General features: G+C 35.3%; 2 protein-coding genes across 3 annotated transcripts; one reads left to right on the top strand and one right to left on the bottom strand.

Annotated features, from left to right (window-relative positions):
- Nucleotides 1-244: 244 nt before the first annotated feature.
- slc25a24 (solute carrier family 25 member 24) lies at nucleotides 245-15,431 on the top strand. Its single transcript, XM_088004679.1, has 10 exons — nucleotides 245-424; nucleotides 4,156-4,282; nucleotides 4,366-4,453; nucleotides 7,262-7,373; nucleotides 9,450-9,608; nucleotides 10,390-10,542; nucleotides 10,615-10,722; nucleotides 12,352-12,519; nucleotides 12,600-12,750; nucleotides 14,696-15,431. The coding sequence occupies exons 1-10, from the start codon at nucleotides 245-247 to the stop codon at nucleotides 14,875-14,877; spliced, it is 1,428 nt and encodes a 475-aa protein (XP_087860805.1). The 3' UTR covers nucleotides 14,878-15,431.
- Nucleotides 15,432-15,692: 261 nt separating this feature from the next.
- On the bottom strand, nucleotides 15,693-18,462 carry LOC106907237 (transmembrane protein 69-like). 2 transcript variants are annotated; one of them, XM_014972834.2, is made up of 3 exons: nucleotides 18,355-18,462; nucleotides 17,357-17,401; nucleotides 15,693-16,659 (listed from the first exon to the last, which is right to left on the bottom strand). In XM_014972834.2, the coding sequence occupies exons 2-3, from the start codon at nucleotides 17,399-17,401 to the stop codon at nucleotides 15,940-15,942; spliced, it is 765 nt and encodes a 254-aa protein (XP_014828320.2). In that variant the 5' UTR covers nucleotides 18,355-18,462; the 3' UTR covers nucleotides 15,693-15,939. The 2 variants fall into 2 exon arrangements, with proteins under 2 accessions (XP_014828320.2, XP_014828321.2); XM_014972835.2 differs by having other exon boundaries at nucleotides 18,247-18,400.
- Between the last annotated feature and the right edge of the window lie 737 nt (nucleotides 18,463-19,199).

The raw sequence follows: 19,199 nt of genomic DNA, 5'->3' as shown, positions 1-19,199 counted from the left end.
ACTTTTTTATTCAAACATTTTAATCTATTTTCTTACACACTCCAGCGTCCCATTAGGAGCTTCCTCTTCAGGTTGCAACGCGGATAATCTTGTAGGAATCAGACGGAGCAATCATTCTGCCTGAAACCAGAAGTGCCCAACCACAGGAGCCGATCTGTGTGAGTTTCCCCATCGCCGTAGCTGCTCGGTTTGTGTGTGTGCAGCTCCGCAGGCCTCGTTTTAAAAAATATTTCAAGTTCAAGCCATGTATCCCGCAATGAGGAAGCTGTTTTTTACGGACTGTCGGTGCGCCGGAGATCCGCCCAAGACATACGAGGAGTTGTTCGCCAAGCTGGACACCAACAAGGATGGGAAAGTGGATGTTTCCGAGCTCAAGGCAGGCCTGGCTGCAATGGGCGTCCAAACCGGGAAGGGGGCTGTCCAGGTAAGGCGAGAAACAAAATGTGCAAAAGGTTTTCAAAGGTTTTAGTGCTAAATATTGTACTGACAACAAGATGTTTTGCCTAATTCCCAACAATATGTAAGTAAAGTTCTAAGATAAAAAGAAGGAACTTTTTGTCCTAACACAAAAATATTTATAGACTATGAAGGTGTATTAGGGCCATGGTAGACAGAAAAATAAAAGTACATTTTCGCCCCCCCAAAAAAAAAGAACTCAGAAAATTTTAGATTAATCTGAGAAATTTTCGAGAGAAAAAAAAACTTGGAAATTTATGAAAATTTTCAACTTTGGAAATTTTCTGAAATATAGGAATTTCCTATTTTCTTTAGTAGAAAATGTCTGAGTTTTTCTGTCAAATTTTTGACTTTTCAGACTCAATTTTCTTGTTTGTATTTTTTTCTAGAAAATTTCTCAGATGTTTGCTAAAATGTACACCTTCTTTCTATTTACAATGGTCCTAATAGGCCATGGTAAGAAACAAAACATTCTTCAAAACGAGTCACGTGATCAATAATCGGACGTTGCCACTGGCGCAAACCACGAAGAAGAAGAGAGGAACAGGAAGTACGTGGAGGATGATGGCGCAGGATATTTTTTAATGATTTATTGTGTTAACAAAGTTTTAATGATGTTTCTTATTTAATCGAAATGCAAAATTGTAAAATTGTTTTTCTAACGTCAGCGGAATATTGACACACATTAGTAATGGAAACTGCAGAGATGATAACAGTTTAGGTAACACATGCAGCCATATGAAGGTATATACACAGTTTTACTTACAAGAATAGGAGAAAACTGATGCTGGACCAGCTTCTTGAATAAAGCTGCAATTGCTTGAAGGCAAGTTGGTGCAACTCTTGGAGATGGGATTTAATCTCATCTCAAAACTCTTCTACTGCTACATAAATATTACTTATATGCACAAATTTTTAGTTAGAAATAGTTCCTGTAAAACTTTGTGTACAAAAAAATCAGATATAAGGGAATAAATATTAACTTTAACTCCTCTAAACTATGATAAGCTGATTACTTCTGCACTTCTGATTGAACATAATGATGTCACTTTCAAAACAATATAAAAGCGATGAATGTGCTTTAGAGTGCACAAAACATTTTCTCAACTAAGTGGCAATACTTACACACACGTTTCTCACGTAAAAGTAAAAAGTAAAAATTAAGTAGGAATAAATATTTAAGTCTACTGAAGTAACTGATCAAATTATCAATCATTTAATATTTAAAAATTACATCATCAGACGAACCAAAATATAAAATTAGATGAAAATTTTGATATTTAAGGATCAAAATTACAATAATTCTTATGAGTAACTAAAAATAACAAAATTAAGTAAACGAAAATGTTTGCAAATCATTTTCTTTCAATAAAAAACTTATGAAACTTTAACAAAAACTGCAGGTGTGTGTCTGAGTCCGGTGAATTTTTGGTTAAAACATGTTTGCTTTTCATTCAAGGTACAGCGTAGTAAAAATACTACTAAAAGCAATTTTTTCAGTGCAGCCTCCATTTTGTTGCAGCTGTGAAAGATGGTATTTATTGAGGTGGAAATGAGCCCTGGAGCAAAGCAGCTTCCCTCAAACCACTCCGGCTTGTCGGGTCAGAACCCAGCAGATTGGCTCTTTTTTTCAGGTCTTCTGTAACTTATAGTGCGATTAAGCTAAATAAGAATAAACCGATCAGTCTCCCATTGTCTAAAAGATTATTTATTTTCTATCTATTTGGCCATTTTTATTGTGAATAAAAGAATCGGGAAGATATTCATCAGTTTCTCATTGGATCAGGTTTGTGGCTTAATTTTCATTGAGTGTAAACAGATGATAGATAAATTCTAATTTGATGGTGTGATCAAGCTTATTTTTTATGATGCTATTCAGTCAAAAAGTAATTTAATTCTTTTGTAGGAAAAATAAGGAAATAATAAATTTGATTTAATGTCCAACAACTTTAAAAGTGTAAAGATAAAATCTAAGCATGATATCAAAATAATGAAAAACAAAATGCTAAAATTATTGATCGGCTGTCCTGTCACAAAGCAAGAAAAACTGAGTATAAATTGTCAAGCAGTCAGACAAAACCTTTGTTTTAAGGTAATAAAATAATTCAAGGTTGAATTTTATTCTATGCTGTTAAAGTCCAGCAAGAACATTTTGAATTGACCTGAATAAAGCAGTTAATGTCGACAACCTGGAGGCGTTTGCATCCACTGCAGCCCTACGCTAAGCAGAACCGCCGTCTAAAACAGCAAACTGCAGAGTAGAAATAAGAAACGGGAAGACAAAACAAACCAAAGCTTCACTTTAACCTTATCTGCAGCAAACATGTCTGCTTTGCATCTTTGTACGTTGTAGCTTAAAAAACACAGAAAGCAAGTTTATCTTAATGATCAGAACTATCTGGAGAAAAACCTGCAGGTCCAGGCGGGATGAAAAGCACAGGAACAAACAGAAAAAGTGTTCAGGAATTCAGGAAATATGAAAAAAGTTAAATCTGCAGTTAAAATCTCACTGTTGGTTGTAAGAGGAAGGATTCGTCTTTACTCAGTCAGAAGTGAATTTTGAAGGATTGACCTGGGAGAGGCCTGCTGTGTGTGACTCAGGGCTGTAAAGTAAGAAAAATGCTCTCTGTGATATGATAAGCAGTAATAAATCTTTACTGCTTGCTTTCATATTCTCCCAACACTTTTGGTTTAATTTATTATATTCTTTGATTCTAACAGGAGCAAAAATGATTTAATTTTCATTCATTATTTAGAAAATAATAGGTGGAATATGTTTAACTTAAGTAAAGCCACATGAAGTTTGCATATTTCTGATCTTAACCTATTAGGGCTAAAACGATTAATCATGATTAATCGATTATTGAAATAATTGTCAATTAAAGTAGTAATTGTCTGTTTATTAACTGGAGTATTTAAAGGCCACTTGCTGAAATAAAAACATACTTGGAGCAGATATTAAACCAAAACTGTATAAAAAATATTTACATTTTGCATTCAAGATAAAAAAATAAACTTTTATCTGTATATATTCTACCCTAAACTCCCCAGTTTGCAGTTTAAGCTTCATGTGGTTCAAATTGTTTAAAAACATGTCTTATTTAGTACCTTTAGCTATCCACTTGTTAATCTGTTCATTAGAAAAGTCAACAGATCAACACAACACGGTGTGGATAAGTCAAGCAGAAAGCGCTGAACTTTTTACATGATGGTGTTGGGAGGATTTTTTTTAGCTTTTGCATCTGCAGCGTTCACTGCAGGAATAGTTTCTTGTATTCTAGGCAATAAAATGTTTATTTTCTTATTCCAAAAAGGAATTGAATTTACTTATTTGCATCTGAAGGCTTAAATGACAAATCTGCAGAATGTGCTCATTTAAAAAATATGATTAATCGATTAATCATCAGAATAATCGATTAATCAACAGCTAAAATGCTGTTAGTTGCAGTTCTACAAAGTACAAAGTTCAGACAGGAACTGAGCTCAGAGGAGGAAGTTTATCTTTACAGTATTCTGCCCCCAAGTGGCAGATTATGGTAACTGCTGCTTGTGTTAGTGATGGTGGAGTCAACATCTTTCTCTTCAGAGCTCAAAGCTCTCCCTTCACCCACCGAGGAGGTCAGAAAACACCGCAAAAACAGCCGGGAAAAACCTGTAAGGAATCGGAACAGCTGATATTCTGTGTGTTTTTATCTTTAGAAAATAATTTCCTCTGCTGACAAAAACAAAGATGATGCGCTGGACTTCAACGAGTTCGCCAAGTACCTGAAGGAGCATGAGAAGAAGCTGCGCCTGACTTTCAAGAGCTTGGACAAAAACAAAGACGGTATGGAGAAATGCCAATCAGTTGTAGATTTAAAAATGTTTTTAGAGTTTATCTGCTTGAGCTGTGCTCATTTATTCCAACAGGTAAAGTAGATTACATGGAGATCCAGCAGTCGTTCGCCGATCTGGGTCTGGAGATCACCAAGGAAGACGCAAAGAAGATCCTTCAGAGGTTTTTCTGTTCGCCTCTTGTTGCTGCGGTTGATTAACTGGATGTGATACAGTCTTATGTGGACTTCTAGAAATAGAAAGCTTAAAATGAATGTATAGCACAAAGTGAAAGGTGGAGACCAGTGTGAGGGGCTGATAACCAGGGAGGGACAGGAGAAGGCAGAATCACATGATAAAGAGCTACTGAGACGTCTGAGAAGAAAACCGACATAAAAACACTCACAGCTGGACACACACTCAGCTCTAAATCAGGTTTAAATGAATTTCCTGCAACATTTATGCTACTCTGGTAGCATAAATACTCTACTTCATTAAACATGTTTAATGAATCACATTAAACATGTTTAATGAATCACATTAAACATGTTTAATGAATCACATTAAACATGTTTAATGTGATTCATTAAAGTTTAGAGGAAAACTTAAGTTACATTTGACTTGAAAATGTGTTTTAAAAGGTTTGATTTTTATATAAAATCCTTGATATTCAAACTGCACATTTTTGCAATAAAGTGTAATTTATCGTTTGATTAAAATCTTTAATTTGACAGCCAGATATGTTCATTCACCTAATCAAACACATTTTTTCTCACTGTCTGAAGTTAAATCAGACTAAACTTTTCCTGTTTTTGGTTAGTTTGAATGATCAAAATTATTCACTAAATACCAGAAAACTTGGTGAAAATCTTTTAAAGATGTATTTTTTTACCCCACACAACCTGTTTGGATTGTGTCAATGTAATTAAAATCTATTACATATATTTATTATTTAAGAATAATTGAAAACAAATTACATAGATTTTTTTTTTTAATTATTGGATTCCAATTCCAGGTTGTTTTTTTTTTTTTTTTTTGCTTTTCTCATCCTCCCTCCAACTTTTAGTCTTCTGCATCTATTTGTTTATCTCAGAAAAAGTTTTCCTGTGGTATAATGTTGCCACTATCATGATTTAATTTGCATCTGTGTGTTCAGAATGATGTGCTGTGTTGGCTTTCTGCTAGTGGTTTGCATGTAGGCAAAAAAGTTACATTTTGATCCCGTCTGACGAAGCACCTTCTTCCACGTTTGCTGATTCCTCTTTTGGGCTTGTGTTAGCATTAGGACTGAAACGATTAATCAGGTTAATCAGGCATTGAAATAATCATTAATTTATTTAGCAATCGATTAATCGTTAACTGGAGTATAAAGATTCTAAAAACAGCAATTTACTGAAAGAACAACATCCTCAGAGCAGTAATTAAGCCAACACTATTGCTTTAAAATAAAAAAACACCTTTGTTTGTACCGATATTCTACCTAGAACTCTACTGGTGACAATTTTAGCTTCATCGGGTTCAAATTGTATGAAAAAATGTCTCCTATTTATTGAGTTTTCCAATTATTAATTTGTTATTCCAAAAAAATAACCAACAGATCAGCTCTTGCTGTAGTTAAGTGGAGCAGAAAAGTTTTCACGTTAGTATTTTTAGCTGCAGATGCATCATTGTCTCCAAATAATCAAGCACACAAGGAAAGCTGTTATTGTTGCATTTTAGGAAATAAAATCTGTATTTTCTTATTTTAAAAAGAAACTTAGATAATTCTTTGATTGCATATTTTCATGTATAAGATTGCATATAAAAGGCTTAAATTAAAAATCTGCAGAATCCGACTAATCGATTAATCGTCAGAATAATTATTAGATTAATCAATAACTGAGATAAGCATTAGTTGTTGCCTTAGTTAACATGGACCTTTTGGAAAATGTTCTAGTTTTTCCTGTTGTTGCCAAGTCTTGAGCCTTAATGTTGCTCCTTTACAGGTTTAGCTGATGGTATTTTATGTTTGTCTATCTTATAAGATCCTCAAAATACATTTGAAGTTTCCACCGGTTTGTTTTAACATGACATACCGGTGAAATTTAATAGATTTACACAAAGAAACATAAAGTGACAAAGAGGTGGTAACGTGTGATGAATGTGACAAACCAAAAGTAGAACAGGATGTGTGTTGGTGTGAGTGAGACGGAGATTTGGTTTGAAAACCACAGCAAAGGGCGCGTGCCAATCTACTGAACAGACACAAAAGAATTTAAGCAACAGTCAGTAACAAATATAACAACATAAAGGTCATTTAGGGCTGCACCTTACAATTATTCTATCAGTTACTCTGACGATTAATCAATTAATCAAATAAAACATGGCACATTCTCCAAAGTTTTCATTTAACTACTGAAACCTTTTTTTAAAAATACAATATTAGAAATGCATTAAAAGATGCAAATAAACAAATGTATTTAAATTTTTAAATGGGGAAAAACATTTTATTTCCTAAAATGCAACAACAAAGCATTCCTTTAGTGTACGATTAATCATCAATTAAACATCAATATATGAAAAGCTCAGCACTTTCTGTTTGACTTAATATCAATACAGCGTAGAGCTGATCTGTTGGTCTTTTTTATATTAATCAATTATTAATTGAACAGCATCATGTGCTTAATAGGAAATGTACTTATCTGACAGAATTTGACCTTCGGTGAATGTTAAACTGCCACTAGAAGAGTTTTCAGGGGAACAAATTTACAGACATTTTTTCTACCTTAAATGCAAAATATATATATTGCACAATTTTGGCTTAATTCCTGCTGTAAATGTGTTGCTCTTTCAGCATAGGGTGTTTTGTGAGTCTGTGTTCTCAAGTTAAGGATTAATCGATCACTATATTTGTTGATGATTATTGAAATGATTGATTAATCATGATTAGTCTGATTAATTGTTTCGTCTACAATGCATATTTTAAATGGAAATGTTTTTCTCTGTTCTCCAGTATTGATTCTGATGGTACCATGTCGTTGGACTGGAATGAATGGAGGGAGCACTTCCTGTTAAACCCGGCAACCAGCCTGCAGGAGATCATTCGCTACTGGAAGCACAGCACGGTAAGAGCAGCCATCTTGTTTTTCACCAACGACTAAAGAGAAATCCTCCAATCACTAAAATCGGACATTACTCCAATTTTGTTTACATTTTGTGAAGAAGGAAGCTGCACTCATTGTCTTCTTTAGAGGTTCTCATGTCGTTTCCTTCAGTGGTTCTTGGTGCAGCGCCCCCACAGGGCGAGGAGAGGAACTGGTTTTTCAAATAGTTTGGTTCATTTGACTCAATGCAGTGAGAAAAAACCCCACAGCAGCTGAAAATGTAACAAATGTCGCAACTTTGGTCTCTAATCAAACTGAATCTGCTAGATTATCAGTTGTGAAAATGCCTTTAATCTACAAAAAGGAAGGAAATTAAAGAGGCAGTGTTATGTGTTTTCCAGGCACATTGCCATTTTATAGTATAATGAAGTAACCATGTTAACTCCAGTGGCTATATGATTTAAAGGGAATTTGACTTTGTAATTTAACACTTGAAATTGGGCCTCTGTCTCTTTAAAACTCCTGCTCTTTCTGAAACTCCGCCTCCAGGAAGTCATCACAACGTGGCTCCTCTATTAACCCTCTATCAACGTTTTTACCAGCGTTTCACTGAGAAGTAGCTCCTATAATGAACTCAGCAGTTCCAACAAGTGTTTGCTAATTGCTTCTGGCTAGTCTGAAGGAGCTGAGCTCTGTAGTGCAGAAGCTCAGAAGTTTAGAAAGGAGGAGATGCGCCTTGAAGGCGGAGCTAGGTCCAACAAGACGTTTAACACAGCTGAATGGTTGCTATAGAGATTAAAAGATTTCTCAAACATCCATGAAAGAATCAAAGCAAAACTCTAACTATGTTTTGATGAGGGAATAACATTATAACATGATCTAAAGCTAGAAAAGTAGATTTTACATAATACTGCCCCCTGTAAAGGAAATATGCTGTGATGTTTGGTTATTTTTCTACTTCTAGAACAATCCTTTATGATTATATATCTTTATTTTGGTACCTTACATATTCCACTCATTAATTTATTTTGCTCATAAACTGAAATATCTTGAATTTCTTATAAAATACTTGAGCCCAGAAACAGAGCCGCCTCAGGCCGTGTCTAATCTCTGATGCTCGCCGTCTCTGTTCAGTGTGGATAAATTACCGCCTGCTTTCTAAACGCAGCTGAGATGAGCTAATTTCAATCTGACCTGCGTGCAGATTAGCCCATCAGAGGGATTTGGAAGGGATGAGTAGAAAGGAAGAGCATCTGAGAAGAGTAGGGATGAGGAGCCCGGACCTCAGCATAGATTCTGGCTCTTTATTAGAATCGTGTGAAGGGAAACAGGAACTTCGTGGCTCTGCAGATCCGCTGAAGGCTTTGGACGGCCATGGCTCTGCTGCAGCAACATGCTAACTGGTTTTTCCTCGAATTTGAAGATGGAGGAGGAGTCTTTGAGGTGGATGTGGTAGGTTTTCACAATCTGTTAACAGTATAGAAACTGTAAATTCAGCCATTTTCAGTGGAAAAATAATCTATTTGAAAAAAAAAAAAAAATTCAGCATCAAGTTACCACTTTTGGAAAGTTGACATTTTTTGACTTTTGAAACTTTATTCTTTAAAATTTCTGAGCTTAATCTCAAAAGTTGCTTTTCAAGCTTCTTTTTCTTTCAAGAAAATCAAAGATATTAAAATTTACTTGTTTTTTCTAGAAAATTTGAGTTTCTTGGTGCAAAATAACTCATCATAACAGGCCATCATAATTACTACTATTTTTACTTCATTCTCCTAATATTATCACTTTATTCTGGTAACATTAAAACTTTATTTTCTATATTATTTAGACTGTATTGTCATATGACTGTGTTCTTCTAACATTATGACTTTATTTTTGTAAAATTAAATCTTAGCCTGACCCTTTTATTTCTTCAGAGAGATGGCCTGAATTCAGAATTAAAATAAATACAAACTGTAAAACATGCTTGTCAAACAAGATGGCGGCCTTTGGAAGTCAATGAGTGCATTGGTTAAAAAAAACAAACAATCCTTTTATTGCCCTAAAACAATATTTAACCCGGCAAACATTTAATGAGAGTGAATGTGTTTCCTCCAGGTTCTGGATATTGGCGACAGCCTGACCATCCCAGATGAGTTCACAGAGGAGGAGAAGACAACGGGCTTGTGGTGGAAGCAGCTGATTTCGGGGGCCGTTGCGGGAGCCGTGTCCCGCACAGGAACCGCCCCGCTGGACAGAATGAAGGTCTTCATGCAGGTGGGTCACAAGCAATTTTATGTTTTAGTCTTGTACATTATTGGACCTTTCAACATAAATTATTGATTATTATTGTATCCAATAATTCCAGGGATCAGTTCTGGTCTCAATTTTAAATTATTTTTTTAATACGGATGGGAACAATTAATCTAATCGATTTGTAGCTTCGGTTTGATATCTTTTAGTGTTGTGATTTAGCCGCCATCCAGCAGAGGGCGCTGCCCGTCATTCTTAAGCGGAGCCATGCGTACAGAAGTTAAAAATGGCGGCAGGGTTATTCCAGAACGGAAAAGAGAAACGGTTCAGAGTTCGGTGTGCGATGCAAAGTGCATTTTATTCGGTTTTATTTGGAAATATAAGCTCTCGACAAACTCCTTACTGTAAGTTTCACCCTGATAGCGCTGATTCAGCAGAGCTTCATGGCGGAACAGCAGCAATTTCTCATTTAAAAATTACTGCTGGGCTACGAAGGTAAGGCTGCGATGACGGGAAAGCGAAGGACCACGCAGGAAAGTTTGAATATGTTTGAAAAACAAAAAAACAGCTAATGCTAAATAACGAGGTTGATTTTGAGATATTGTGACTTAAATCACTTTCTGAAGCGAAGTTTTAACATTCCTTCAAGACCAAACACAAACGGTAGTTCTGTATGAATATCTCTGTATTCGTGGGGAATTAAGTGTTGGATACACTTAATAAGTTAGTAATCGATAACTTGCATCCTTCTTGCTGAATCTGCTTTGATGTACCAGTTTTAATTCTTGTTTTCTTTAATCTGCAGGTTCACGCCTCAAAGAGCAACAAAATCAGCCTGGTGGGAGGTTTTAAGCAGATGTTAAAAGAAGGAGGTGTGACGTCTTTGTGGAGAGGAAACGGCATCAACGTCCTGAAGATCGCCCCGGAGACAGCCATTAAATTCATGGCGTACGAACAGGCATGTATTTTTATAATTTGTTGAATTCTTTCCTTCTGCCTATTTCAGATTCTTACTGAAGTGTCTCCTCAGTATAAGAAGCTGCTGGCCAGTGAGCCGGGGAAGGTCCAGACCCATGAGAGGTTCATGGCGGGATCGTTGGCTGGAGCCACGGCGCAAACTGCCATCTACCCCATGGAGGTGAGCCAAGATGGAGCTTTTCTTACCCCATGTAGCAAAAACATGGATTTACACTGCAAAAACACAAAGTCTTACCAAGTATAAATATCTTACTACACTAGAAATAAGACAAAACTGACTTACAAGTAACTTTTCATCAAGATGTAGGAGTCAATAATTACTTAATCTTGAAATTTTAGAAGTACTAGTTTCACTGACAGATTAATTTACTTCTAACATTAGACAATCTCTTTATTATAAGTGAAATAATCTCCCAGTGGGGCTAGTACTTAAAAAAATCAATATTCAGGAATTGTTGACTTAAAACATTAATATTTTGCTTAAAAATTCTGATAAATTACTTTTTTCTTATTTCTAGTGCACTAAGATATTTGCACTAGAAACTAGACCAAAAACCTGGTACAATTTTGTTTTTTTGCAGTGTACGAGTGAATTTCCTATTCTCTGTGATCTCATGTTGTACAGATTGAACAAATATTGTAAATTAGGTTTTCAAGTAAATTAAAAATATGCAAATTTGGACTTTTTTTTTTAATCAATAACAAGTTAGTGCTGGGTTGTTGTAGTAATTCACAATACCAATGAAAAAACTCAAGAAGATTTCCATCCCAGGACTTATACTTTGAGCTATAAACTATAAAGATTCTCAGTGGTTGAATGATTCAACCTGATAATCATTCAACCAGAAATCTGATGACACATTTTTACATTTGATCAAAAACATTATTCGTGTAACATATTTGCTTGTTCCAGTTGAATTATCTCACTTTTTTCTTCTGCAAAGTTGCATCATAAACTTTGAAAAGTGTCCAAAATAGATGCAAATTTTGTGTTTCTGGCAGTTATATCAGGTTGATTAGAACATGTGGAAGCCAGAAAGTTGCAAAACAAGTTCAGCGTGACACATTTCCTTTCTGATTCAAGGCAGTCTTTGTTTTGTTTTTATTGTACTTCACTAACTCATTGCATTGAATATTTGAATTGATAATTATCCAAACAGTGGCTAATATTAACAATTTTCTGCCTTGAAATTCAGAAATTTCCAAGTTTTCTTGAAAATTTCTGAAATTGTTCTAAAAAATTCTGACTCCTCTTTTTAGAAAATGTTCAACTTTTGAAACTACGAAGTTTTTTTTTTTCTAGAAAATTTCTGGCAAATTTTTGACTTTTCAAACTCAGAAATTTCCAAGTTCTTTTCAAAGAAATTTCTGAGATTAACCTCAAAATTTTAGGGTTTTTTTCTAGTAAATTTTTGACTTTTAAAACTCAGAAATGTAATATGTTTTTCTCAAATTTCTGTGATTAATCTTAAACTTTCTGAATTTTTTGTACAAATTTTCCACTTTTCAGATGTTTTTTTCCAGAAAATTTTAGACTACTCTCAAAATTTATTAATTCCTGTCAAATTTAAACTTTTTAAAGTCAGAAATGTTAAAGTACTTTCAAGAAAATGTCATAGATTAATGTCAACATTTTTTAGATTTTTCTAATAGTCTTTCAAGTTGAAAAACTTTTATAATATTTCTGAGTTTTATGTCAAAATTTGAGTTTTTTTTCCAGAAAAATTTCAACAACAACAAAAAAAAAAACTCAGCTGCTTTTCTGATCGTCTGGATTTTGTCTCTTCAGGTGATGAAAACTCGTCTGACGCTGAGAAAGACGGGACAGTACTCAGGGATGTTCGACTGTGCCAAGAAAATCCTGCAGAAGGAAGGAGTCAAGGCATTTTACAAAGGATACGTTCCCAATATTCTGGGCATAATCCCGTATGCTGGGATAGATCTGGCTGTGTACGAGGTGTGTGCCGATAATTTGGATAAATTCAAACTGTAAATACATAAATCAGTACTGAGGTTTCCTCAATCTCTTCCCAACAGAGCTTAAAGAACTTTTGGTTGTCCAAATACGCCAAAGACACAGCGAACCCAGGGGTTCTGGTGCTGCTGGGCTGCGGAACCATTTCCAGCACCTGTGGTCAGCTGGCCAGTTACCCGCTGGCGCTGATCCGCACTCGCATGCAGGCTCAAGGTAAAGGAAAACCTAATCAGTGAAAAATAACTTAAATACAATAAATATGTAGCTAGAAATGTGAATATTAACTCCCTTTAACTTGCTGAAAATAGCAAGTTAATAACCATTAAGAAAAATAAAAAAATCCACTAAAATATGTTTATTTTTTATTATAAATAAAGTTGATTTATGAGAATAAAGCCATACGAGAATAAATTTGTAATATTATGAGAATTAAGTTGTGCGAGAATAGTCAGAATATAAGAATAAAGTCATACTTCTACGAGAATAAAATTGTAACATTACGAGCATAAAGTAAAAAATAAAAAATAAAAAAATGTTTTTTATTTTCTTAGCATGGCCCTGTTAGCTAGCTTTTTTGCGTCTGTTATGGTTAATTACAAATTTATCACCAGTTGATTGGATGGAAGTCGTACATTTCTGTGGAGATATTGGTATGAAATTCCTTTCAGTCTTTCTTTTTTCCTTAAAGTCTTTTAAAGTCTTAAATGTGAGTTGGTGAAAGAAACCCTGAAAGTGCGTTATTTACAATCCGAGTTTTTCTTATGAAATTATTACGCGCTACAAGTTCTCAGATGTTAGTTGGCTGAATGTGCAGCCATGTTGAATTGATTATCTTTCAAATAATTCAGATTTAAGGAAGTTTCTAGAAGAGCAAAATGTTCTCATGAACTCAAAACTGTTTTAATTGGGATTAGGGGCTTAGTGACGTAAACAGAGGATTTCTTTAGTGTCATGGAACAGAACTGGTTCTTAATGGGTTTTATCTTCACGCCATGTTGTGCAACAAACACAGACCCGGTAATAGATTAAATCAAGATCTCTTCTTCTACTTTTAAATACTTTTTATGTTTATTTTTAATGTGATTATCTTAAGATTGGGAAATAAAATATATATTTTTCCTCCCTGTTCATACATAATTTGAACATGAAATTGCAAAATATATTGTGTGGATTAACCACTTCCATCTTGGAAATAGTGAATGAATTGATAAGAATAACAAGGAATATTAATCTTTTTTACTTTGCATTGAAGAATCCAAGTAAATATTTTACATAAAGCCACTTTTTTTAGATGTTTAAATAGAAAACATTTAACATCTTCCCACATACTTACAATTTAGCAGGGCTGTTATTTACCTTTTCTAAATTTATGAATTTGCACATTTTGTGTTATATATTTTTGATTTAAATGCTAAAAGAGCAGAAAAACAAACTTAAAACCATAATTTTGAGTGCTTCATTTAGTTTATTTATTGATCCTAAATGGAAATTAACCTTCAAGAAAAGTATTATGAGAAGACGTAGCAATTTTATTTGACTTTAATCTTGTAATTGTATTTTTTACACTTTTCTTTAGCATAGACCAAATACTATGTCATAGTGGTGGGCATTGCTAACTAAAAGGTTATTTACACTAAAGCACCAATCATAAATAATTCCAATAACACTAAGAAGCTATACCAACATAGTATTTAGTGGAAGCTAATGCTAAAATGGTAACACTATTTCATGAAAGCTAATGTGAAAGCTCAAACATGGTGTTTAGTGGAAGCTAATGCTAAAATGCTAACATCATGGTATTTCATGAAAGCTAAAGTGAAAGCTCTAACATGGTGTTTAGTGGAAGCTAATGCTAAAACGCTAACATCAGTATTGCATGAAAGCTAATGCTAAAATACTAACAGTATTTCATGAAAGCTAAAGTGAAAGCTAACATAGTATTTAGTGGAAGCTAATGCTAAAATGCTAACATCATGGTATTTCATGAAAGCTAAAGTGAAAGCTCTAACATAGTATTTAGTGGAAGCTAATGCTAAAATGCTAACAGTATTTCATGAAAGCTAAAGTGAAAGCTCTAACATAGTATTTGGTGGAAGCTAATGCTACAGTGTTAATGTCGACCATGTTGACGCCCTCCATGTGTCTCTCGTCGCCGCAGCGTCTCTGGAGGGCTCTGAGCAGCTGCCGATGGGCCGCATGGTGCAGAAGATCCTGGAGAAGGAGGGCTTCTTCGGACTTTATCGCGGCATCCTGCCCAACTTCATGAAAGTGATCCCAGCGGTCAGCATCAGCTACGTCGTTTACGAGAACATGCGCTCTGGCCTGGGAATCCAAAAGTAAGCTGCAGAACCCTCCGGCTGCAGCCATTTTTATTTTCCATTCACACTCCCCATTCTTCATCAAGTTGTTTACCTGGAGTCACCAGAGGTCACGCAGCTGAACTCCTGTGGAGGATTTAAAGTTACAGCAGCACTTTAAAATCCTGCTCGCTGTTTACAATGCAACCGCAGCTTTAAGTGTACTGACACACTTTGGGTTAAATAACTTTAAATCGCTCAGAGAAGGTTGATTTAAACAGAAAACCCGTTCAGCCTCCATTGTTCACCTTTAATCAGGCTGCACCAGTTTCGGCCCTTATCAGTCATCCGAGCCATCACCTGCTGTGTAAAACCTCCAAAATCATGCAAGATGTCTCTGAAAAATTAAAGTGCAATACTTTATCCCTTCAGGAAAAAAATCACAGCAGTTTTTCCAAAGAGTTAATATGTGGGATGTTACTGCACCTTTAAGTAAAAGTAAACAAATATGTGCCTTATATGTGTTTTTTTTCTTATGTTTTCTTTTGCCTTTGGTTTATAGATAATGTTTACAATAAACATCTGATTACATATGAATTAAGTTGTGAACAGTTTTTATTGAAAATACCAACAGAAACGATGATGTGTGTTACTGAGGTTTGATGTGACAAACAAGGAGGTGAAACATCATCACAGAGAATCTCGGAATGAATTAAATTCAGGCAAAAAAAGAAGTTCATAGTTCACCACCTAAATACTCTGAATTTAGGTCAAAGCTCCTACATAAGCTAATTATTGTTCCTTTACATTTATGTCTGAAACTAGTTAATTAAAATGACTTTGGGTCATGAGGCTTAATTAAATGTTTCTTGAAGATCCTTTTTTATTTTAGAAATTGAAAACATTAAGCAAAGAATATCATTTTCCTTTATTGGGTTTATTTAAACCCAATATAGTGAAATCAGGATGAAAATTTTGCATTTTTCTGCCACCTAGTGGAAACTTTTATGCTTTTTTTCCCTCCAGTAGATATTTTCTGAGTTTTTAAGTTGAAGTTTCCTCCAAGGCCCCAATACGCTGTTGTACATAAAACATTAAATATCCTTCAGAAAAAATACTTCTCTGGAAATGATCCGTTCATTAAAATCGTTCCGAGCAGAGAAAAGAACGCCGTCACGGTCAGGACGGTGCGCAGCGCCTTGAACCAGCTGGGATACGTCGGCAGCAGAGAGAGGTCATAATGCAGCGAAACGCCGAGTCCGACGATGGCCATCGTGGCCGCCGGAACAAGGCTGTCGCTCAGCAGCATGGCCGCCCACGCCAACAGCGGCGGAACCACGCTGTTGGCCAGGTTGATCCAGTCGGGTTCGGCCGGGCTGCTGTCGGGAAGCGCGAACCCCCATCGGGAACCGCCCAGGAAAGAGATGATGGCGGCGGCGTAGGCCAGCTGGGCGTAGGCCAGCTCCGGGTAAAACGTCTCTGTGGCAGCCATGATCAGAGGCGGGGAGACGAAGGGGATGAGCCCGGCGAAGCCCAGACACAGCGCCGGCTTCGGACCTTCCCACAAGTGTTTCATGTCATACCGGACCAGGTCCAGCTCCCGGGGAGGCGGTTCTGGTCGGTCTCGTTTCTTCAGCCTCGCAGCAGACGAGTGGAAATGTTGCGATGTGATTAAACCGTTGAAACGCAGAGTTTTCTGGGTGATAGAAATGAAACCATGAGGTTGCAGTCGACCAAAATTATCCGGAAAGAACCGAGAGGAGAATGGCGATCCAGTCAGGGACGACGGCCGCCATGTTGGAGGACGACGAGTCCAGAGGGAAACCTACAGGAAATACAGTTTCTATATGAGTGGCCAGCCCTGACAGCCGAATCAACAAGCTACGGAGGAGTATTAGGGACATACTTAGAAAAAATAAAATTATTTCAAGATTAAAGTCATAGTATCATGAGAAAGTCATAATGAGAATAGTAATATTTTGAGATAAGTCAGCTTTACAAGAATAAAGTCGTGAGTCATTGAGATTCAAATCAGTATTATGAGAATAAAATTTAAACTTTACGATAAGTCAAAATCTTATTAGAATAGAGTCAAAATAATGAGAATAAAGTTGTAATATGAGAAAAAGTCAATAAAGTATTATGACATTATGCACTTATAATTTTGACTTTATCCTCGTAATACTACAACTATTCTATTCTGTCTATAATCCCAAAATATGGGGATTAAATTTTATTATAGAGATTAAAGTTATTTCAACTTTATTCTCATGTTATTTTTAGTTTATTCTCATAGTATCTTTTATTGTTTTAATATTATGACTTTATTCTAGTAACTTTGTTTCTTACGTTGGCCCTAACACTCCGCCATACAATAAAAAAAAGCAAAATTGTAGATCCACAATATTAAAAAGTGTCTTTCACAAATCTGCTTTTGGATTACAAAATCACTCAGTGGGCCGCAAATGGCCCCCGAGCCGCACTTTGAACAGCCAAACCGGCCATCAGGATGGATTTCTTACCCTCGGAGTTGCAGTGACGATTCTTCTTAAAGCAACAGACAGCATCTGAGGGGAAAATCAAGAGTGAGAATCACTGTTAAAAAGTCAACGGACACCTTTTTTTCCCTACAGATTTGTTTCATGTTTTGCTTTAAAATTTTTTGTCTTGACTTTTTAATCTATGTATTTTTTTTTCTCGCGGTGCTTTTCAGTCAGGCAAAAGTTTAAGTCGCTCTCGGACGTCTGCGTTGCGTTCCGACGCGTGTGACGGTTGAGGCTAACGCTAACTAGCTAGCGTTTTTACGGCTATCGTAGGTAAGTGATAATTTATCGTTGCCTGGACCAAGTTTGCACATTTCTGTAGAAATAAAAGTATTGAATTTCATTCAATGTGGTCTTAAAAGGATTTCTAATAATTTATTTATTTCTACCAAAAACTGGATGACTAAAGACTCCCGTCTTCGTTGGTCTCAGCCAGCCCCCATTTGGAGGAACAGTTTTGTTTAAAGAGACTTCACTGTGCACTGTTGTCGTTTCTCTTGTATATTTATTTTTGATATTTAAAATGTCTTCCAGTTCCACTGTCAAATGTTCATTAGAAATTTAAGCATATTGATCCTTGAGAGTTGCATTATGGCATTGCTGTTATATTACTGGAAAAATGTCATTTTAATTGGGACAATTTTAGTTTTAAGTAATTTTTAATTAATAGTTTAATTTTCTGAGAAACTGAATTTTGGATTTTCATTCATTATAAGCCAACTATACTCACTATAAGCGAACTGGAAGTGACAAATAAATAAATCTGAAATTTCGGGAAAAATGGTACAAAGAAAAAAAAAACAACGCATTCAATATGTGTTAGATTTCTAAAATAAGCGCATTTTTTCCTAACAAAATTCAACACCCACCTGCACTCAGAAACAACACAAACCCGTCACCGTGAACAGCTGCAGTTACATAACTAAACCTCGTTTATTTTTATATCATTGTCCCATAAACTTAGCTGCTAAATTTACCTTCGTTTCAGTCTGAAAACTTCATATTTCAAGCTGTTCTTCGGGGTCATTCAGCAGGATTTTACCCTGGTACGCTGCTTATTTCTTCCGGTCGCATCAGCTTCCACGACTTAATAGTTCCGCTTCGCTTACATGACCAGACAGACTGGGACGTGAAAGCGATGTAGCGTGTATTATCAAAATACACTTAATAAAAGGAAACATAAATTAATAGAATGATTTATCACATTAATATGTTTTATTGTTATAATTCATGTAAATATGGATGTAAAGTTTTAATTTCATACATTGCTTCATTTCTGTAAATTCTTTGAAACAACTTCAGTGATATACTTTTGTTCATAATGACTAAAAAACAATTTAAAAATGCTAATTATTTAAACTTTGTGGGTTCTTTCCCAGCTGTTTTCATCATTTTTTGAATAAAAAGTGCCACATTTAAAGTATCTCAGCTAATGTTGATCTAAATTAAACAAAAAAGTCAAAAGACTTAATTATATACTGTCCAAATTATCACACTAACATGTTACTTTCAGTAAAACAATTAACCCAATTTATTTAAAAACTTCAATGACTTCATAGACTTTTGTTCATATTAGGACTAGAAAAAAATAAAAAATAAAAAAATATATATTTTTTTATTTTTAATTACAACTTGTTTTGGGGTGTTTTTCAGTTGTGATCATTGTTTAACTTGAACGCTCACATATCTGCCTGTACAGACGCACTTTTACATCCTTCGTCTTGTAAAATAAACGTTTATACCGCATCATATTACAGTAGATGTGAGGAGCTGCCATATTGAAACGAGAAGTTCGCCTTATTACAATTGTCATGTAATTACA

This window comes from Poecilia mexicana, unplaced genomic scaffold, assembly GCF_051168715.1.
Source record: "Poecilia mexicana isolate PSO_F unplaced genomic scaffold, ASM5116871v1 scaffold_4, whole genome shotgun sequence".
NCBI lineage: Eukaryota > Metazoa > Chordata > Actinopteri > Cyprinodontiformes > Poeciliidae > Poecilia > Poecilia mexicana.
The sequence above is the reverse complement of the archived record's forward strand: the minus strand, read 5'-3'. Positions and strand labels throughout refer to the sequence as shown.